The 21,528-nt window shown below is 51.7% G+C and overlaps 2 protein-coding genes across 4 annotated transcripts in view; both read left to right on the forward strand.

Moving 5' to 3' along the window:
- Positions 1 to 4,337: 4,337 nt before the first annotated feature.
- Positions 4,338 to 21,528, forward strand: part of LOC127470628 (coiled-coil domain-containing protein 81-like) — a 165,760-nt gene continuing 148,569 nt past the window's right edge. Inside the window, exons 1-11 of one of the 3 annotated variants that reach the window (XM_051786336.1) lie at positions 5,020 to 5,266; positions 6,496 to 6,557; positions 7,014 to 7,170; positions 7,405 to 7,661; positions 8,378 to 8,463; positions 9,031 to 9,122; positions 9,366 to 9,468; positions 10,343 to 10,439; positions 10,955 to 11,133; positions 11,947 to 12,065; positions 12,392 to 12,495. In XM_051786336.1, coding sequence (XP_051642296.1) covers positions 5,155 to 5,266; positions 6,496 to 6,557; positions 7,014 to 7,170; positions 7,405 to 7,661; positions 8,378 to 8,463; positions 9,031 to 9,122; positions 9,366 to 9,468; positions 10,343 to 10,439; positions 10,955 to 11,133; positions 11,947 to 12,065; positions 12,392 to 12,399 — 1,272 coding nt within the window. In that variant the 5' untranslated portion in view covers positions 5,020 to 5,154 and the 3' untranslated portion in view covers positions 12,400 to 12,495. Of the gene's footprint in view, positions 5,267 to 5,548; positions 6,141 to 6,495; positions 6,558 to 7,013; positions 7,171 to 7,404; positions 7,662 to 8,377; positions 8,464 to 9,030; positions 9,123 to 9,365; positions 9,469 to 10,342; positions 10,462 to 10,954; positions 11,134 to 11,946; positions 12,066 to 12,391; positions 12,496 to 21,528 lie in introns of those variants that run through there. The other 2 variants (XM_051786335.1, XM_051786337.1) reach the window with 2 other exon arrangements.
- LOC127470637 (guanylin-like) lies at positions 14,800 to 20,350 on the forward strand. Its single transcript, XM_051786356.1, has 3 exons — positions 14,800 to 14,987; positions 18,294 to 18,483; positions 19,315 to 20,350. The coding sequence occupies exons 1-3, from the start codon at positions 14,913 to 14,915 to the stop codon at positions 19,377 to 19,379; spliced, it is 330 nt and encodes a 109-aa protein (XP_051642316.1). The 5' UTR covers positions 14,800 to 14,912; the 3' UTR covers positions 19,380 to 20,350.

The following is a 21,528-nucleotide window of genomic DNA, read 5'->3' on the forward strand; positions in this document are numbered from 1 at the left end:
GTTTGGGGATTTACAGCTGCTGTTTTTAGGGAATACTGTTATAGACAATATTTTTGTAAAACCTTCAATACAAACTCCTGCCATGTCTCTCCTCAGTGCCTGGTGAAATGTGCTGCTTTCCTGAACCTGCACTTATTTATAGACATGAAGGATGAGGGGGAGCTACTATTTCTTCTGTGCTACTCAATCTTTACAGCCAGTGTGTAAAGGAGTAGTAAACCCAACCTTCTGTGTGCTCCAAAGGAGACTGACCTCAAAGTTACCTGCAGGGAACTTGACTGGGAAAGACAGAACTGAGCTGAGCTGGCTGGGGGGCCCCAGGGCTGGGGGGAGCAGTGTCACTGAGCTCAGGAAGGTTCCCCTTTGGGGCTTGAAAACCTTCTGGGCTTCATTAAAACGTTCAGTTATGAGCTTTGCCCGGTGCCAGGAGCACTAGAGGGCACTGCTGCAGTTCTTACAGCAGCTCTGCCCTGGTTTCCAGGGGATCAGGGAATCACACAGTGTGCCCGAGCTGGGAGGGACCCATCAGGACCATCGAGTCCAGCTCCTGGCCCTGCACAGGACACCCCAAGAACTGCCCGGGTCTGGGTGGGGTTTGGAGCAGAGTTAAGGGGTGCAACAGGAGCAGCAGTTGCACCTTCTACCTAATTTGGGTGCCCCTGGCCTGGGGACAGACACAGCTTGTCCTGTCCTGGAGTGAAGTCCCCCATCCCAAGGGCTGTGTGTGCCTTCCTGGGGCTGTGGCACCTCTGACCAGCCCTGAGGGGTGTCTGCTGGACATACCATGGATAAAATCCCCCCTGCCTTGGGGCAGAGCAGTGTGTGACCCCCTGACCCATCACCAAGTGCTCCTTTCCCGTGCCTGGGGGTTGTTCAGTCCCAGATCTGTGAACGCTGACCTGAGTGTTCTCTGAATAAGTGCCCTGCTGTCTCCCAGCAGGTGAATGAATGCTCAGGGACAGAACAGGAAGGGAAGGCAGGATTTGGGACCAGCCCTGGGATCTGTGGTGGTGAGTGGGGGATGCTGCCAGGACAGGAAATTTTGTAGAGGAAGAAACTGGGATTTGCAGGAAACTAAACCTGAATCTGCTGGGTTCAAAAAGAAACAGTGACTTTGACAGGTGGTTACCTGGGGGAATGAGGTGCAGACAGGTCTGGTGGGAGAGGGCAATACACACCAATGTTATTTTGGATGATACTCTGATGATTTTGCTGGGGTTTTTTTTTTGTAAATAGCTGCCTGACCATCTAATTAGGAAAATCATCTGTGAACGAAGAGAGAAAATAAATTGGTGCCTCAGTGAAGCCAGTCAGTAACCATGAGAACAAATCAGCCCTCCAGGAGCAGAGCAGGGCTTTTTTCTGGTCCTTTTTGCAGTGCAGTGTTTTGGGGAAAGGAGAGGTTTCCCCTGGGGCCACGGTCACTCTCAGGAGGGAGCAGGATCAGTGGTTTCACCCATTGGAAAAGCAGGTCTGAGTGTGTGTCATTCTTTTATCTGAAAAATTACCCCACTTTTTTTTTCAAGGAAGAAAAGGATCATTTAACTCCAGTGCAGGCTGTTCTTTGGTGAGGGGTATTTGGTCAGGTGTGTTTCCTCTTGTGCAAAGGCAAAGGATATCTGCAGCACCTTTCTGAGCACTAAAACAAAGGGGCTGAGTGGGGAGGTTTTCAAATGCATCTGTGATCTGAGCATCTGCAGAATACAAGGCAGTTGAATACATGAAAAGAAGAAGTTAATAACGCTGGGCTATAGAGAATTCTGATGCAAATGAACCAGAAGTTGGCAGAGACCAGTCTCTTTTCATGTCTGCTTTTGACAGTCACAAGAGTGTGATGCAAGGCTTATATTCAGAATTAATCCTACCTTGCATTGAAGCTTCTGGATTCCAGGCTGATTTCCTCTGCATTTGTGTTGTTCTGATCACATCGACTGATTTGATGTTCCTGCTTTCAGGATTATATTTAAGTTTCCCCTTTGCACAGGTTTTATTTCCAATTTTTTAATTCTGTCTCTTCAAGTCCACGTTGTGCTTTGCCTTAATGTGGCAAAGCAGGATGGCTCCATGTGCCCCTCAGCAGCAAATCGGGGTCCAGGCACTTACTTTTGAAGTTATTCCATTGAGATTTCAGGTTTCTTAAGGAAAAGAAACTGCTAAGAACTCTTTTTTGTGCTGGTAAATAACTCATAGGGCAGCACAAACCTGAAGGTCAAAGGAACAAAAAGTCTCAACTACAAGAAAAAGTAACAGAGGAAGAGCAACTTTTTTAATGCAGGGACTGTTTTGTGGGTTTTTTTACCAGTGTTTAATACAAGATTAGGCTCTGTTTGATAAGCCAAGGACTGCAATGGAGCACTGACTTCCAAGGAAAATTATGTCGGTGACTTTGCTGATTGTGGAGAACACGGCTCTTGAACTTAGAACTGCAGTGTCTGAGGGCTGCAAGGAAATCTGTGTTAATGACCAAGCTGCAGATGGGCTCCTGAGTGACTCTGAGGGCAGAGGTTTGTGTTAACTCAGGGTGAGTTCACAGGGATCAGCCCCTGCAGCTGGAAGGTGTGTTGGCAGTGCACAGGGAGTGGGACTCGCTGCAACCAGCCCGTTTGTGATAAGGCTTTGTTGTGGTGACCCAGGCAAAAGAAGGAGCTTTCCCTCTCCTTCCATCTCCTTCCACCTCCTTCCATCTCCCTTCCCTTTGAACATGAGGAGTTCACCCCAGCACAGCACTTAGGAAGGGCCTGCAGGGACAATTCCCTCCCTTGCTCCCCCTTGGCAGTGGGAGAACAGGGTTTGGCCGTTCCACTTGGAATTCGTGCCTCTGCTCTCAGCTCACTGCAGGGCTGCAGAAGGGTCTGTCAGTGGCACTGGGGACACTGATAACCAGGAGGAATCGAAGGCAGAGGAGCCATTTCACTGTTTTGTTCTCTCTCATTGGGCTGTTTGCAAGGTTTGGGCAGTTATGGAACTCGTGACCCAACTTCCTCCAGTCTGACAACAGGGTGTTTATCTTCCTCCTTGGACTTGGGTGACTTCTGGCAAGGAAAAGCCCCAGAACCACCACCAGCCCTGCCATTATCAAGGGCCAGCTGGTGGCTGAAATGGCAACTTCAGTATCTTTTAGCAGTTTGTTCTGGGGTGTGTTCCCGTGGCAGTCCAGGACATACAAATACAGCATCAGCCTGGAAATCCTGAGAGCCAGAATTCTGTAAGGACAGATCCCAACCCCTCTCCTGCATTCCTGTCATAAATGCTGGAAGCACTGCTGGCCTGGGGGCAGGAAGCAACTGCAATTCCCAGACCTCCAGACAAGGTGTTTTACAGAAAACCAAGAGCAGGTTTTCCCTGGCGTTGCCTTTGGTCTCCCCACTTGGAATTGCAGACAACGTTGACTTTGCCAGTGTGAAAGTTTAGCAGGTTTAAGGGGTGTTGGACTTCAGAGGGGTCCTACAGAAAACAGAATTCATCCCTCTGGCCTGCAGACCAGGCTGGTAACCGGGTTTAAAATGCAGTGCTGCAGCAGTTTGCCTGTAGAATCAGGGAAACTGTAGCAACTGAAAGCTTTTACATTTTCTAGTTAATCGAGCTGCTTTCCTGAAAAGAGTCAAGGTCCTTCCTTAGAAGAATCACCAGTTTTCCTGTGAGCAGTGAAATGCTGTGATAAGCAGACCAGTTTTTGAATTCTTTTTAGTAGAGTAGCAACTGGAAACCCATAAACTGCAGAATTCTTGCTTCTCAGGCACACAGAACTTCCTGTACCAGTGAGATTACAGTCCTGACAAGATGGATCAAGAGGAAAGTCGTTGTTTTTATCTGTTTTGAAGGCACAAACCCAGACTCCATTAGTCACATGGGGAGAGACAGAGCACCTCCCAAACACCCTGAGCTGGATCTCAAGCTGTTCTCCACAGCTCTGTCTCTTCTCCACAGCTCTGTCTCTTCTCCACATCCTGCTGGGACACAGGAGGTAAGTCCTGGCTGCTTCTTTTGATCCTCCACATGTTGGATTTCTCCAGAATCTCTCCACTTGTGTTACCTAACCCTTCTTTCCTGGCTGCCAGCAGCTCTCAATCCTCCCCTGACGCTATCAAAGGAGATCTCTGTCGTACATTTGAAGATTCCTCCCAGAGCAAAGGGGCCAGGACAGAAAGCTCTTGCTGCCATGGAGTACCCAGGCTGGCCCACAAAATACACCAAAGAGCCAAAGGTTGCAGGCTTGCTTGGCTGGGGAGAAGGGCTCTTGGTTTTAAATAATTAAAACAAATTAATAAGTACATAAATAATTAAATAATTAAAATTATTTAAAAGTTCTGTTGTTTCCAACACCCCCACCCCCAGGGCTCCCCCAATCTCCTGCAGCCCCCCAAAATGCCTGCACTGACTTCCAGTGCCTGGGAGGGGCGAGGTCTGAAAAGGGGCCACCCTTACACCCCAAAAATCATGGAGGGGCACAACAAACGTTTTGGAGGGGCTGCAGTTTGGGGACCCTGCCCCAGTACGGGGTCACCCCACCCAGGGTGTTTTGAGAGGCCTCTTTTGGGGTTTTTTGGCTTGAGGGACAGGAGATTTTGGAGTCCCCCCATGTCCCCTAAACTGCCTGTAAATAAATACTGAGTCCAGCATCCTTCTTATCACTTTGGGGGCTCCGTGGTGGGATTGCTGGGGTGTCTGTGCAGGGAGAAGAGTTGGACTGGAGGATCCTCGTGGATCCCTTCAGCTCAGGACATTTTATGATTCCACAATTCCAGACATTCCCTGGTAGTGCCACTTAGGACCAAGGACTCCTGAAGCTTAAATTACCTCAGTTTGGGGCTGAGGTTTTTCCCCACTTAATTTTTTTCACCCCCCAAGTTTTTCAGACTCCTTTGTCTGGGAAGAAAGTTGCCATGTCTGGGGCTTCTCAGGTGAGGGCCAGCAGTGCTGGGTGGTGACTCTTTGGAAAGGGATATTTGTGGGGGCAACCCCTCAAAAGGACAAGTGCAGCCTCCTTCCCCTTGATGGGTGAAGCCTGGCCCTACAGCCACACACTGAGGTCACAGTGGGACATTCTGCCTCCCTTGACAACACCCCAATGCCCACTTCCCTAGAACCAGGACTAGGACCATCCGTGGGGAGCTGCTCCCAGGATCTGGTGCCCCGGTTTGGGGCCATGGTGAGATGGAGAGGAGGAGGAGAGTAGCTCGAGCACGAGGAGCTGCAGCCAAGACAGAGCCCTTTCCTGGCTCCCTCCTTGCTCTGTCCCCAGACCTGGTGTATTTCTCCAAGGATGGTGAGGCCTTGAGGTCCCCTGAGGCCCAGGAGCCATGGGATAATCCCAGCTTTTCACAGGGTCACAGAATATGCTGAGCTGGAAGGGACCCACAGGGATCATCCAGTCCAACTCCTGGCCCTGCCCAGACCCATCCCCAAGAGTCCCACCCTGTGCCCCAGAGGATCATCCAAACCCTCCTGGAGCTCTGGCAGCCTTGGGGCTGTGCCCACTGCCCTGAGGCTGTGCCCACTGCCCTGAGGAGCCTGGGCAGTGCCCAACCAGCCTTTGGGGGAAGAACCTCTTTCTAATCTCCAACCTGAGCCTGCCCTGACCCAACTCCAGGCCATTCCCTGGGTGCTGTCCCCAGTCCCCACAGAGCAGAGCTCAGTCCCTGCCCCTCCCCAGGAAGCTGGAACTGCACTGAGGTCTCCCCTCAGTCTCCTCTTCTCCAGCTGAACACACCAAGTGCCCTCAGTGTCCTCACACGGCTTCAAATCAAGGCCCTTCCTATCTCTGTTGCCTCCTTTGGACACTCTCCAATGGCTCAATCCCTTCCCTCCATTGTGTCCCCCCAAACTGCCCCAATATTGAGGTGAGGCCACCCCAGGGCAGAGCAGAGCAGGACAATCCCCTCCCTGATGCCCCAGGACAGGGTTGGCCCTCCTGGCTGCCAGGGCACTGCTGACTCAGGGACAACTGGCACCACCAGGACCCCCAGGCCCTTTCCTGGCACTGCTCTCCAGCATCTGGCTCCCCAGTTGCCCAAATGTGCCATTCCTGACTCTCTTCTCCTGGTATTCCCATCTGGTGTTTCCACAGTCACTCAAACAGTCCCACTTGTGCCAATTTCAGGGTTTGAACTGCAGAATTCTTCACTGCAAGTTCAGAAAAGGTGACTCATTACCAGGGCCCTTCTGTGGATTTTGACTTTACTGCAAAATTAACAAAAAATATGTTTTTTAGCAAATCAGCAAATATGAGGAAAGAACAGATATGGGTTTTGGGGAATCAGAAAATATGTTGAATTAGAAAGAAAATTGCATTGCTTTTGGATATCCTTCATTAGACCATTCTTGATTTTAGAGGCTACACTGATTGAGAGGCTACTCCAGTCACCAGTAATAAATGTGTTGGTGGCTTTCCCCAGGAGGAGTCCCTGTGGAGAAGGGGATGTGAGGTTAGGAAGGCGAGGGGGAATGATGATCTTCATAACCTCAACGTGGCCCTTCCTTCTCTTTTTCCAACAGTAATCACTAAAATTTGGGACTGTGTGTCCGAGTGCTGCCGCCAAGACCTGCTGCTGAAGAAGGTGGGGTTGGTTTCCTCGTCCTCCCTCAGGTCATGGGGGTTTCTTGACTCTTCCCTGTCCTGCTTGGCCCTTGCTCATCTGGCTTAAGTGTCCCAGGCAGTTGGAGAGAGCAGACAAGCAGCACTTTAGCAGGAGAGTGTTGGATTTCTTTTTTTTGGAGTCTTTTCCAGCACAGCTGGAAGGGAGGAACACCCAGTGGGAGAGCCCAGGCAGTGCTCTGACAGTTCTCAGCTCTTGGCACTCCTTGGGCCTTCCCAGGATCTGTGTGTCCTGCACACTGCAGGGAGTGAGGAACCCTCTGTGGTGCAGGGCTCTCCTGAGTGCTCCATCTCAGGCCTTGCAGCAGCAGGGCTGGAAAGGCCACAGATCCCCCTCAGTGGAGTCCACACAAGCCTTTTCCCCTGTCTGCTCTCTGAAAAGTGCCTGGCCTTGCTTATCACCTGCCTTTGATTCCAGAGGGTCGGGCTGATGGGCCTGGGGACCATCCACATCATGAAAAAACCCATCTGGCAGGGAAAACTGGAAGGTTTCTTGGTTGACAGTCCCGAGTTCGACCTGGACAAGCCATTCCTGGTGGGGAACAAGCTCCCTCATGGGAACAGTCTGGCGCCTGGTAAGATGAGCCCTGGACACTGCTGGGGCCCTGCCAGCAGCACCCTAAATCCAAGGGGTGCTGGTACTGCTGGGCAGCTCTCTTGGAAGTGTTCCTGGCAGTCACTGCACAGGCCCACGGAGGCACGAGATGTGCTGCTGGGTCCTCCTGGTGGGAGGGTCGGTGGCTCTGGAGTGGCCGGTGACCCCGGGAGGGCCGAGGGGGTGATGTTGCCGTGGGCTGGTTTCTCCCCAGAGCTCTCCAGAGCCGACGAGCTGGTCTGTGCCGAGGTTGCCCTGCGCCTGCACGTGCCCAAGGCCACCGTCGTGATGTGCATCAAGGCCACCACGAGGGTCTTTGAGTGGGCCTTGGCCAGCAGGCAGAACTTCGACTTCATGTTCAAGGACATCGGCGTCCTGGTGTGCCGAGGGGGGCACGTGGCCATGAGGTTCTTCGAGGACCTGGCCCGGGAGGTGGCTCAGTCCGAGAACCTGGCAGACAGTTTGCTCCAGGTGGGTCTGCCACACCTTCCAACTCTTGGGCAGCTTCCCATGGTCCTGCTGACTGGGCCTGCCCTCCTGCCCCCGGAGGGTCCTGCCTGGAGGAGGAGCTGTGCTGGGCTTGGAGACACCTTTTGGTGTCCCAAAAGGCCAAGGTGGTGGGGAGGCCGGTGGATGTGGACACGATGCAGGGTGCAGAGGAGGAGGGTGGGGGAGAGGCAGCTGGAGTTGGGCTGGGGAGACAGACAGGGAGCTGAGGCTGGGATGGCAGAGGGGCTGTTGGGATTGGGGGTGGCAGAGAGGGAGCTGGGGATGGGGTGGGGTAAAGGCAGCTGGGGTTGGGGTGACGGAATGGCAGTTCAGTTGTGATGGTGGAGAGGGAGCCGGAATTGGGATGACAGAGAGGTAATCGTGGTTGGGATGGAGGAGAGGCAGCTGAGATTGGGGTGACAGAGAGGCAGCTGGGGTTGGGTTTTAGGAGAGGTATTTGGGGTTGAGGAGACAGAGAGACAGCTGGGGTTGGGGTGAGAGAGAGGCAGCAGGGATTGGGGTTGAGGAGACACATTTGGGGTTGGGGTGGTGGAGAGGGAGCTGGGGTTGGGGAGACAAAGAGGCAGTTGGGGTTGGGGTGACAGAGGCAGCTGTGGTCGGGTTTGAGGCGAGGTTTCTGCCTGTTGAGCAGGGTAAATTCCCCGTGGATCCCTGCCATGTCTCTGTCCCTGTTGCAGTCACCAAACCTGAGGCAATCATTCACAGCCCACATGGAAAAGGACATTTCCGAGCTGCCTCCTGGAGGTGTCTTGGTGTTGCCACAGTGAGTCCCTTTTTTCCTGTTCCAGGGCTGTGTTCCCTCCTGGCTGGGCAGTGTCCCAGCCCCTCCCTGCTGAGCTGCCCTGGGTGCTACTGCTGCTGGTCTCCTCCTGAGGTTGGGTGGGAAGAACTCTGCCCCATTCTGGCTTCTTTGGGAAGTGCCTCCAGGTGGATTCCCTGGGAAGAAGGCCCGTTTTGCCTTCCCACCTGTGTGGGAAGTGCCCTGGAGATGCAGTTGGGGGCCATGGTACAGAACTCCACCATCTCCTTCCCTTTCCTTGGAGTGGGACTGAGAACCAAGAGGCCACAGAGCCCGGGATATTCTCAGGTCCCAGAGCCTGGGATGCTCCCAGTCACTGTGTGTTTGCTTCCCTTGGAAAGCACCTCTGACAAGGGGTATCCCAGACTTGCCTGAGAGGAGCCCTGTGGATGGAGGCTCCAGGGAAATGTTTTGCCACTCCTTCTACTGTGTCTCATTTGGAAAACTGGATGGCTGGGAACAGCTCCTTCCCAGGGGCTGCCATGGACTCTGCTACATCCATTCCAACTGAGGTCTCCACATTCTTTCCAGCTTTGTGCAGGTGGATGGGAAGTCAAAGCCACATCCTGTGACTGCTTCCCTGCAGAGCTCTGGAACAAGTGCTGAGCACCAGCTGACTCCGGGTACATCCCCTCCCAGAACTGATCTCCTCCATGCTCAAGGGAATCCCCTCTCCAGCCTAAAAGCTGTCCCAGCAGGTCACCCTTTCTCTACCTGGGGCCCCAAGGCAGCAGTGGGGCAGCTCCAGGGAGTAGCACGGCCCTCAGGGAAGGGGAGTGGGTTGGGACAGGAGGGCTGGCACATCCTTCATGTCCAAAGTGTTCCAGAGGTGCAGCTGAGAGGAGCTTCCTCTTTACCTTCCCCAGGGAATGTTCCTGGCCAGCGCCTTCTTTCTCGCCCACGTGTTTCTCCGAGTCGGATACGGGATGTGGAAAAGAGAAAGGCTGATGCTGGAGGGCAGAGAGGGAGGTGAGTCCTGGAGAGTGGCTCTAGGGAATGCCAAGTGCCATGTGCTCCTGGGTGGATGTGAGGAGCTGCCACCTTTGGCCACTGTGCCTGTGCCAGAGCGGATCCCAGCATGGGCACGAGGACTTGGCTCTTCATAGAATCACAGAATCAGCTGGGTTGGAAGGGACCTCTGAGATCATCAAGTCCAACCCTTGATCCAACCCCGCTGTGGTTCCCAGCCCATGGCACTGATGCCACATCCAGTCTCTTCTTAAAAACCTCCAGGGACAGCGAATCCACCCCCTCCCTGGGCAGCCCATTCCAATGTCTGAGCACCCTCTCTGGAAAGAAATTCTTTCTAATATCCAACCTAAACCTCCCCTGGCACAACTTGAGACCCAGCCCTCTTGTCTTGCTGATGGTTGCCTGGGAAAAGAGACCAGCCCCCCCCTGGCTGCAACCTCCTTTCAGGGAGTTGCAGAGAGTGAGGAGGTCTCCCCTGAGCCTCCTCTTCTCCAGGCTGAGCCCCCCCAGCTCCCTCAGCCTCTCCTCCCAGCACTCATGCTTGAGTCCCTTCCCCAGCCTCGTTGCTCTTCTCTGGCCCTGCTCCAGCCCCTCCATGTCCTTCCTGAGCTGAGGGCCCAGAACTGGACACAGCACTCCAGGGGTGGCCTCACCAGCGCTGAGTCCAGGGGCAGAATCACTTCCCTGGCCCTGTTGGCCACCCTGTTCCTGAGCCAGGCCAGGATCCATTGGCCTTCTTGGCCACCTGGGCACACTCTGGCTCATGTTCAGCTTCTTCCCATGGGGTGGGAGGAATGCACAGGGATCTTGGGAGGGCACAACCCTGGGGGGATGTTGTTCCTCAGACAAAGTGCTCCTGTGGTGTTTGCAGTTTGCTGCCTCCCATTATTGGGAGCTCTGGGCAGAAGGGCAGAGCTGTGGAGCAGATGGAAGCACCTGGAGCTGGTGTCCTTGCTCCCAGAAGGCAGGTGAGCTGTGTCCCGGTACATGGTCCGGGATCCTGTCCTGTGTCCCAGGACAGGGTATGGAGGAGGGATCATGTCCTGTGTCCTGGTGTGACACAGGTGTGGGATCCTGTCCTGTGTCCCAGGACAGGGTATGGAGGAGGGATCATGTCCTGTGTCCTGGTGTGTGACACAGGTGTGGGATCACGTCCTGTGTCCCTGTGGGAAGGCTGCATCCACCCTGAGGATAGGGAGGCTTGAAGGATCCCTTTGGATGTGTTCATTCCAGAATGCCTTTTGGCTCCTCCCCTCGGCCTTGGGAATGACTCCAGTGGTCTGTGCTGCCCTTGCCAAGGCTTTTTTCCTGAACTGGGTCTTTAGAGTGTCGAGGTTTCCATAGGAAGCAGAAGGTCCCTGTCAAGGGTTTTGGGGGGGGGAGAGAGGAGGAAACCAAAGTGTCCCTTGGGTCACAGGCTGTGGGATGGGATTTGGACTGTTGTCAAAATGTCTGAGCTGCCTCCCTTTTCTCCACACAACAGTTCCTACCCGTGGCAGAGCAGGGGAGGCAGGAGAAGGAAGCTGCCTCCCCCCCCGGGCAGTTTGAGAGGGTGAGGAAGAAGAGGGCAGCTGCTGTGGCAGGAGTGGCAGCTGCCCTGTCCCCACAGGGAGAGGAGACCATGAAAACCCCTTCCCCTCTTGGCAGGAGGCAAAAGCCAAAGTAAGAGTTTGGAAAAGCCAGAGAGGATTGAGGAGGTGGGAGGGAAAAGTGGAGCCCTGAGCTGGATATGGCCCCTTGGATTTCCCCAGAGTATCCCAGGATAACCCATGATGTCCAGGGTCTCATGGGCCTGGAGCTTGTCCTGTGTTGAACGGGGTGCTGGGGGCAAAGGCAATGTGGGCACAGAGGCAGGAGAGGGTAGGGACAGGGACAGGGAGAGGGACAAGGGGACAGGGGGACACTGACAGGGAAATGGTCAGGGACAGGGACAAGGACAGGGATGGGGACAGGGGCAGAAGTGGGAAGGGACAGGGGCAGGGACAGGGAAAGAGACTGGGACAGGGAAAGAGACTGGGACAGGGACAGGGGCAGGACAGGGACAGGGGCAGAGACAGGGAGAGGGGCTGGGACAGGGGCAGGACAGGGACAGGGGCAGGACAGGGACAGGGGCTGGGACAGGGGCAGGAGCAGGGACAGGGACAGGGACAAGAATGGGCAGAGACAGGGACAGGGGCAGGAGAGGGCAGGGGCTGGGACAGGGACAGGAGTGGGCAGGGACAGGGGCAGGGACAGGGAGAGGGGCAGTGGTAGGGGCAGGACAGGGACAGGGATAGGAATGGGCAGAGACAGGGACAGGAGAAGGCAGGGACAGGATCAGGGGCTGGGACAGGAGCAGGGGAAGGGACAGGGGCAGGGGCAGGGGCAGGGACAGGGGCAGGGGCAGGAGCAGAGACAGGCGTAGGAGTGGGCAGGGGCTGTGCTAGGCAGGGTCTCAGCCAGGGAGCAAGAGGGACTCTGTCCATGTCCTTGCAGGACACCACGAGCAAAGCAGGTCCTGGCAAACCTGGAGTCGTTCCGGGTGTCCCGGGAGCAGTGTATGAAGGCCCTGCAGATCAACAAGCTGAGGAAATGGTCCCAAGACAGTTCCTCTGGTGGGTATTCCCAGGCACGGGAGGTGTTTTCCCCCAGGAAGGATGTCCTGTCCTGCTGGATGGGTGAAAAGAGAGCAGGGGGTTCTGGGGCTGTGCCCCTGAGCCAGACCTGCCCTTCAGCCCCAGGGCTGTGGCCACAGGCACAGCCAGGCCAGGTGGGGACACAGATGGGTTCCTCTGGGGTTTGGTCTGGCCAGATCTTGGCACCTTGGCAGGGCAAGGCTCTCTTGTACACCTCAGAACCCTCCAGGACCACACCTGGTGAGCAGAAGGTCCCTGCCCTCCTCTCTGCAGCTCCAACTGAACAGTTTATGATTCCCCCTTAGCTTGGTGAGGCAGAAGGAGCTCCATGACCCCAGAGAAGAGCAGGAGTGGGAAGTGGGCTCAGGGCATCAGGAAAAAGGGAATAAAGGAATCCCTCACCTGGGTGTGTGAGTTGCTTCTGTGCACCAGGGAACAACAGGGTTTGGTGACCCAGGTGGGACTGCTGGACACGGATTGACATGGAAGGGACCCCAGTGAGTCTCTTGCTCCCACTTCCCTGCTCCACCCCAGAGTACGTGGAACAGGATTGTGTCCAAAGTGTTCTGGAATATCCCCAGAGAGGAGACTCCACACTCTCTCTGGACAATCCATTCAGTGCTCAGCCACTGCATAGCAAAGAATTTCTTCCTCAGCTGGAACTTCCTGGGCATCAGTTCCCACCCGTCCCTCCTGTCCCATTGCCAGGCCCCACCGAGCAAAGCCTGGTCCATCCTTTGACCAACCTCTTGGGTTAGGATTAGGTTTAACATTGTGATTAGGGGTCAGGGTGTTAGGGCTGGTGTTCAGGTTAGGGATTATTTTTGGTCGTTAGGGTCAGGTTTAGTGTTACAGTCAGGATTAGGATTATTTTAGGGTTAGGTTTAGTAGTTAGTGTTAGCATTAGGTTCAGAGATAGGTATTAGGTTTAGGTTTATGGTGGGTTAACCCAATTAGGGTTGGGTTTAGCATTAGGGCCAGAGTTAGGATTATATTTTTCATTAGGGTTAAGGGTCAGGTTTAGTTCTTAGGGTCAGAGTTAGGAACTAGGTTTAGGGTTAGAAATTAGATTTAGGGTTAATGGTGGGGTTAGTGTTAGGTTTGGGGTTAGGGTTAGGGTTGGGTTTGGAGTGAGGTTCAGGGTTATGGTTAGGGTTAAATTTGGGGTGAGCCTTCGAGTCAGGTGTATGTTTGGTGTGAGGTTCAGGTTTAGGATGTCTCTTGAGACACCTCTGTAAACTTTCTCCTCTCTATTTCCCTTCTCTCCAATCTCTGGGATGCTCCCAGTCACTGTTTGGTTTCCCTGGAAAGCACCTCTGTCTCTTTGCCTTCTCTGCAAGGCTGGACTTGATCTGAAGGCTGTGCTTGATAATCCTAGAGGTCTTTTCCATCCTTAACAAGTCTCTGCTCCCCTCAGTTCCTGTTTAATCTGCTCTTTAGTCTCCACAAACCTGTACTCAGGCTTAAAAAGGGTCAGGATAAACCAGGCTGTGCAGAAGGAAATGGTTTTAGAGACTCCCCCCGGAATCTCTTCAGAGGAACTTTTCTGTTGCCCTCTGCAGTTCCATCCCTGGCCCACACTGATGAAATTCAGGGCAGAGGCTGAGTTATTGAGGATTTGTCAGTGGTGGCTCCTGTCCATGGTAGACAGAAAGCAAAGAAATCAGAAAAAAGAGGAAACCTACTCCTGTTGTTAAAAAGGCCTTCCAGGAGTCCAAATTTTATGACTGAGGCAGGAACTGGGCTGGTGGAGAGAAGCAAGGCCAGCCAGTCCCCAGGCAACACTGTCAGCTCTGGGGTTACTTCAGCACAGTTTTTGGGTTATACTGAACCAGAGATTTCCCATTCCCTCCTCCAAGGCCACACCTGGGATCTCCAGGCTGCTTTGGTTCCTGGGGTTTGGTTCCAAGCAGAATGGTGGTTTCACTGTAACTTCACCAACAAAGTTACATCAACAACCGGAGCCTTTGTGGCACCAAACACTGCTGAGATTCCAGGAAGTTCTCAGTGGGTGACTGTTGCCCCCTCCTGTTCTGCCGGGACCAGGAGTGTTGGTTTCCTGCCCTCCCTGTTAATCCAAACCCACAAAATGCCACCAATCATTTACAGACCAAAGGATCTGAGCTTGATGTCAGACCTGAGCTGAGTGAGGTGAGTTGTCGCCTCTCCGTCCACGTGACATTGTCATGTTTGTGGATAAGAATGGAACTCATGGAGAAGTGGGTTTGATTCCTGGCAGCTGTTTCCTTATTCATACCTTTTAACACTTGGCTTTTAATAAGGTGCTGCAGGAAGCAGCACTAAAGGGTGGTCAGGCCCTGGCACAGCTGCCCAGGGCACTGGGGGGGGGGGGTCACCATCCCTGGAAGTGTTCAAAACACCTGTGGAGGTGATGAAAAGACCCATTTTATCAGGTGCTGGGTTGATGGACTTTGTGATCTCAGAGGTCTTTCCCAACGTTGATTCCATGATTCCATATTTGCACCTTCTTAGTACCTGGAACCCGCAGGAGAGGGTAATGACTGGGTCAGTTTTTTTGTCTCTCCTTCAAAACCTTTTTGTCCCTCATAAATCCCAGGATCTGCTTGGGTGTGACTGAGCTGGTCTGCCAAGGAGCAGATAACTGAGAGTCCTCTGGGGGTTTATGATACGTCCATAAAAAGCTTGGATTAATGAATTACCAAGCCAATACTTGGTGAAGTCTTTATAAACTCTGAGTGCTGGGCAGAGAGAAGGTCTGAGAGACAGAAAAAAAGGCAGAGAAAGACCAAATCTAGAGAAAATAAATTATATCTAGGTTAGCAGAGGCTCAGCTTTGCAGGTACCATGAGAGGCCTCCTTCCCTCTGCCATCCTGGCAGTCATTGTGCTGGTGCACAGCTCCTGGGCAGTCTATGTACAGGTGAGTCTTCTCTCTTTAATTTTTTGGTATTAAGGTGTTCAACAAGGTACTGATATTATTCAAACTTGTGGCTGCAACAGAAATCTTGAGCTCAAGTAAAGAGACCTGGACTTTTGGTATTCTCTGCCTTGGTATCCAACTGCCTCTCCCTGTGCTCCAGGTTTGCTTTCTGTAAAATTCTCTGGGTGTCTCTAAAATGCTGTTTATTTGCCTTTTACTGGTATATCCCTGCTCAGGAATCTCTCAGGGACTGAAGTGTTTTGTGTCTGGGGTTTTCCTTGGCACATAATCCCAAGGTGCAAGAACTGGGGATACCTCCAATTTTAATCCAAAGCCACAAAATTTCAGGGAATTGATGCAAACCTCTAACTTTGGAGAATGATGTAAACGAGGTGTGACACAAGAGAAATTGTCTTGTCTCACCTGGGTCTGGGCAGGAGGGTCTTTTTGAGAACAATCTGTGTGTTTATGGGATGGACCTACAAGTTTCACCTGTAAGAAAAGGTGAAAAAAGTGCTTTCCTCGATCCAGTGGAATGTCAAGAGGCAGAGAAGGAATTAGATGAGGCTCTATTAAATTTTCCAAAGTACACAGCACCTGATATTCCATGTACACTGACTGACATTCCATGTACACAGACTGACATTCCATGTAAACACACTGACATTCCATGTGCCCAGACTGACATTCCATGTGACATGGAAGCAGTTTGGAAGGTCCTGCAGTGCTCTGGTCTGTCCTTGGGAGAGCTTTGGATCATCCTGAGAAACGGTTTGGGAGATTTCAGTTTGCCTTGCCAACAACTCCCTCAGAGTTCCAAGAGAATTAATGTTCCTTAAACAATTATTGACTCTGTGTGTGCAGCAGCTTTCCAGGGATAAGGTGTCTCTGTGCCTTGGACTATCCTCTCTTTGTCCTTTGGATGACAGAGATATCCAAAGATTTCAGTTATTCCTTTCCTCCAAATCATTCTTCAACAAATTAGTCTTTTGGGGAGCAGATATCTTCCTACTTCATGGAAAAAACCCCTCAGTTTTCCACTTGGAGGTAATAAAAACACACCCTAAATGGGAAGAGCTGTTTCTAGATTAGGTAAAAGTGTAGGAAGTGGATTTTGAGCTAACCATTACATCTGTGCTCTGGGTGCTTTGCCCTCCTTTCACCTGCACCACTCGAGATCCCTCAGGTCTCACTTGTTCCTCACTGCACAGAGTTGGCTTCCACCCTTCTTCCCTGAAGTTCTTTCCCCAGACCTCCCTTCCCTCTCCTTTAATAGCCCAGAAACAGTTCATTTAAAGAAATGTTTTGCAAAGAGCTTCATTTGATGCCCCAGCTTGGTTTTGAAGTCTGAGTGTCACTGTCCTGGTGCTTCCCATCCCAAACCTGGAGGGAATAGGATGGAAATTGGAGGAATATGAGTTACCTCACCTTGGAGGGGTTCACCTGCTCAGATTTAGCTCTGTAATACATTGTTCTTATCTGAGCTGGTGTGGTTTTTTCTTCTATTTTTGTTGTTCCTTTGTTCTCTTTTGTACTCATGACCTGCAAGTCTGAGAGTTCGTTCCTAATTCCTGGGTTCTCTGAAATTTTCCCTGTTGAAATCCACCTTTTTTTAGTTCTCTGTTTTATGTTTCTGATGTCTGTGGGCAACAGCTGAATTTGGAACTCCTTTTATACAGGAAAATTTGATTTATCATAGGCAACCAGAGCTGGTTTAGGTTGGAGATGAGATCCTCATGTCCAACCATTAATCCAGCCAGGTGGCCAGAGCCATCACTAATCCATGTCCCCAAATGCCACATCCACTTGTTTTTTGATCACTTCCAGAGGTGGTGACTCCACCACTGCCCTGGAACCAGTGCCTGACCATCCTTTATAGAATCATAAAATCACTAAGGTTGAAAAAGCCCTCTAAGATCATCGAGTCCAACTGATGAATTGAACAGAGTAAAAAAATAAACTGACTGCAAGAGCAAAGAGTTTGACTTTGTTGAGAAATTTAATATCCAAAATTTACGTGGTTGGGTTTTTTTTTTAAATCTTTAACACCAAAATTCTCTGATTCTGTAAAAAAACCCACATCAAATCTATCAGAGCCAACTACTCCCCACTTACCACCACTTTTCACCACTTTTCACCACTCAGCTCATGAGATTATAAAACAAAAGACAAAATTTAGTCTTGTGCTCTACCAGAATCATTTTTTTTTCTGTGAATGAGTTGCTTCATCCCAGAATCCCAGAATGGTTTGGGTTCAAAGGGGCGTTAAAACTCACCTTGTTCCACTCCCTGCCATGGGCAGTGACACCTTCTACCTCCTCTTTGGGATATGTTGACCATTAAAGCAGGTTAAAAGAGAAGATAAAGATACCAAACTCTTCTAATCTGCAGACAGGCACAAACTTTGTGGACTTGGTTTAGCAGCTGCAACACATGGCAGCTTAAATTTGTGACATCAAAAGGGGGAATTCACTGGGAACTGAGGGAATGACCATTAACAGTGATTTAAAACAGTGGAGTAATATTTCCCAGAATCCTGGCCTGGCCTCCTGAAGATTTTGCAGTGAGCTTTGAGAAGTGTCGTGTTCTGTGCTCCCGATAAGTTGAGTTCCATGAGCTGTGTGTAAGACAAGTTTTAAATTGGCACAGGGTGGGATTGTTGGGGTGTCCTGTGCTGGGCCAGGAGCTGGGCTTGATGGTCCTTGAAGGCCCCTTTGAACTCAGAAGCTTCTGTGATTCTAAATTGATGGAAACTTGGCACTTCCCCAAGACCCTGGCACAGGGGGCCCAGAGAAGCTGTGGCTGCCCCATCCCTGGAAGTGTCCAAGGCCAGGTTGGACAGGGCTTGGAGCAAACTGGTTTATTAGAAGGTGTCCCTGCCCATGGCAGGGGGGTGAAAGGAGATGGGCTTCAAGTCCCTTTCAACCCAAACCATTTCATGTTTCTATGATATTGCCCAGTCATCTGTTTTCCAAGCTGAGGATTCTCAGCCTGGCTCTTTTGACCCCAGGTGTTTTGGGTATCACTCATGGGGGTGAACAAGGCCCCAGCTGTGCCTCTGTCCACTGTGACACCCAGCAAAGGCCTGACCAGCAGCTGGGTCTCACAGCTGCTCTGCAATATCTGTGTCTTCAAGATCTCATGATTTTGCCTTGAGTCAGCACAGGTTTTATCCAGCCTTCCTTTCAGCACTGCCTTTTCCCTCTATGACGTTTTTTGGGAGAGCTGGAGGTTGAAATGGAAAGGATTTACCTGAGGACTGACTCTCCTTGTGTTTTTTTTTTTCTTCTGGTTCTTTCTGCACAGGATGGAGACTTGAAATTCCCCCTGGAATCTGTGAAGAAGCTGAAGGAGCTTATGGATGAAAATAGGCCCGTCAGCCCTCGCATGGTGGTGCCCGTGGCCAGTCACACTCTGTGCCAGGAGAAATCTCTCCCTGAGGAATTCCAATCTGTGTGCAAGAGGGAAGATGCCCCCAAGATTTTCCAGAGGCTGAGTATGTCTCTCATATTGCAGAGTTGCCATTCTAGTACCACTTTTCCGCCTTAGACATTAAAGTGGCCAGAGGCAAAGACGTGGAAGGACTGTCCTGGTGCTCCTGAAGGAGCTGAGAGGGTTTGTTCTGCCTTTATGATACTTTTTCTCCCACAAGGGTTGGGCTGCACGAGGTGTGAGGCCCCTAAAGAAGATTCCTGCTGTGCTGTGCCCTGTGCACACCATGGAAAAGTTCATCCAAGTAGAATCATGGAATCACTGAATAGTCTGGATTGGAAGGGACATAAACCCCATCCAGTTCCACTCCCTGCCATGGGCAGGGACTCCTTCCACCACACCATATCTCTCAAAGCCCTGTCCAACCTGGCCTTGGACACTTCCAGAATGGGGAAGCCACAGCTTCTCTGGACAACCAGTGCCAGGGCCTCACCACCCTCACAGGGAACAATATTCTTCCCTAAAATTTAATCTAAATTGACCCTTTTTCAACTTAAAGCCATTCCTGCTGCCCAAAGCTCCCCTGCCATGCTTTGCTGCTGCACTGGTTGCTTTTTCATGTTATTATATCCCATTTATATCCTGTCCAATGCTATGGACACTTCAGAAAGAAAGGCTGCCACATGCTGCTCTCCTCTGGCCTCCTCAACATGTCCATCTTGACTCCTGATGAACTCGTGTTCGAGTTCATTCCTTAAGCCAGATCTTAGCAAGAGCAGCAGTACTTTCAAGGAGTATTAAAGCAGTAGAACTGTGATGGGGAGGGCTCTCCAAGTCCTTTGACACTTGGCTCTGCTCCCTTGGCCTCTGATTTACCCCCCTCTCCCTGTGCCAGGCCTGGCTGCCCAGGATGACCTGTGTGAGATCTGTGCCAACGCCGCCTGCGCCGGGTGCTTCTGAGTGAGGAACCATCCCGAGGAAGAGGTGTCCAGCTGGCGAGTTTGTGCATTCCTTTGGCGAGATCACACCCTTTCACCAATCAATCTCTCTCCTACCACAGCCAAAGTGGAGCTGCTGGCTCATGCAGACCCGTGGTGGTGGCATCAGGTACCACCAGCAGGGCAGTTCTGCCAACAAGGAGACTGAGACCTCACCCGAGAGCCTCCAGTGCTGCTGGAGTGGGGTCACACCTGAATGAAAATGTCCTGGGTTTCATTTCCCACTATTTAGCCGGGATTTGAATGCTCCCAGTTGGAAATCAGCAGCCTCCTGCAGCCTTTTTAGTAGCTAATATTTAATATCTGATATTTAATGTCTAATAGGTAATATCTGATCACTAATATCTGCCTGTGATTTGGCCTCCCCTGCACACGGCACTGGGTTATCATCCCCTTTCCCAGCCCTTTCCCAGTGTCTTGGATCACTCTCCCTGTCTGCAGGTGACACCTCTCTGTTTGCAACAGAACTGCAGCAAATAACTTGGGATAAATTCCTGCTGTTTAGCAACCTTTTCACAGCCAGAAATCGGTCTGTTACTTGTACTAATTGCTGTGTATTTAGGGATGTAGAGGAGCACAGGGACACTTCCCACGTGGTTGGATATCCATGTTCTTTCAGCTCCTTTTAGGAGAAAGGAATTCCAACCTACAGTGCTGGAATCACTTAGAAAGGGAAGCACTGCCTCATGGTTGTACTTATTGGTGGCAAGACAGTGAAGGAAGGATCTACCCACATTTATAACCTGTATATGAAATAAAACCAGTAATAATTTGGACTTTTTTTTTTTTTTTTGCTTTATGTTTTTGCTGGGTTTTGGGGTTAGTTTTATGTTGGGACAGTCTTGCCTACTTGCTTTCTCCCTATATAAGGTGTGTCATGTCCGGGTATTCACTGCAATAAAACATATCTTATTAATGTGTCCTGAACTTAAACTGATTTGTGGTCACAGAATCCCAGGATCATTGAGGCTGGAAAAGCCCTCCAAGGTCATGAAGTCCAACCTGTGCCTGATCCCTACCTGGGCACTGAGGGCCATGTCCAGTCATGGCTCAGACACCTCGAGGGATGGGGACTCCACCACCTCCCTGGGCAGCCCCTTCCAAAGCCTGAACACCCTTTCCATGGGGAAATTCCTCCTGATGTCCAACCTGATCCTCCCCTGGCACAGCTGGAGGCCGTTCCCTCTCCTCCTGTCCCTTGTTCCCTGGGAGCAGAGCCCGACCCCCCCCGGCTCCCCCCTCCTGTCAGGGGGTTGCAGAGCCAGAAGGTCCCCCCTGAGCCTCCTTTTCTCCAGGCTGAGCCCCCCCAGCTCCCTCAGACATTCCTGGTGCTCCAGCCCCTTCCCCAGCTCCGTTCCCCTCTCTGCACTCACCAGAGGGATGGGCCACAGCTGGTGACCACACACCCCCTGAACACCTCCAGGGATGGGGACTCTGCCAGTGCCCTTGGCAGTTGTGCCAGTGCCTGACTGCCCTTTCCATGGAGGGATCTTTTTATCCAACCTGGGATTCCATGAAGGAAATTTGCTCATCCAACCTGACCCTCCCCTGGCACAGCCTGAGGCCATTCCCTTTCCTCCTGTCCCTCATTCCCTGGCAGCAGAGCCCAACTCCCCCCGGCTCCCCCCTCCTGTCAGGGGGTTGCAGAGCCAGAAGGTCCCCTCTGAGCCTCCTTTTCTCCAGGCTGAGCCCCCCCAGCTCCCTCATACTAATATAAGATTATATCTGAGATTTTAAATTATCCCCTTTTACTTTTAACTGTTGAATCATTGCCTCCATTTTTTCCATATGGGACCCTCAACTCAACGACCAAGTTCCAACAAGACTCTCAGTGCTCCAAAGCTGCACATTGAGCCCAGGGAGTGGGTGCCTAAATCCAGAAATGCTGTTTAAAAAGCAACATTAGTTGTACAAATTCCCATTTCATTGGACAGAAAAGCTGTGACTGTGGAGAAGAGGATTCCTTACATCCAGTGTGTTGAGCACTCCAGGACAAAACCCATCCAACAGCAAATTCCAAAGAGACAGCCTCAAAATAAGGCTCTTCCTGATGCCTTGAAACTGGGAGCTTGGAGCAACCTGGGCTGGTTGAAGGTTTCCCTGCTCATGGC

This window comes from Manacus candei, unplaced genomic scaffold, assembly GCF_025592945.1.
Source record: "Manacus candei isolate 608988 ecotype Guabito, Panama unplaced genomic scaffold, ASM2559294v1 h1tg000022l, whole genome shotgun sequence".
Taxonomy (NCBI): Eukaryota; Metazoa; Chordata; class Aves; order Passeriformes; family Pipridae; genus Manacus; species Manacus candei.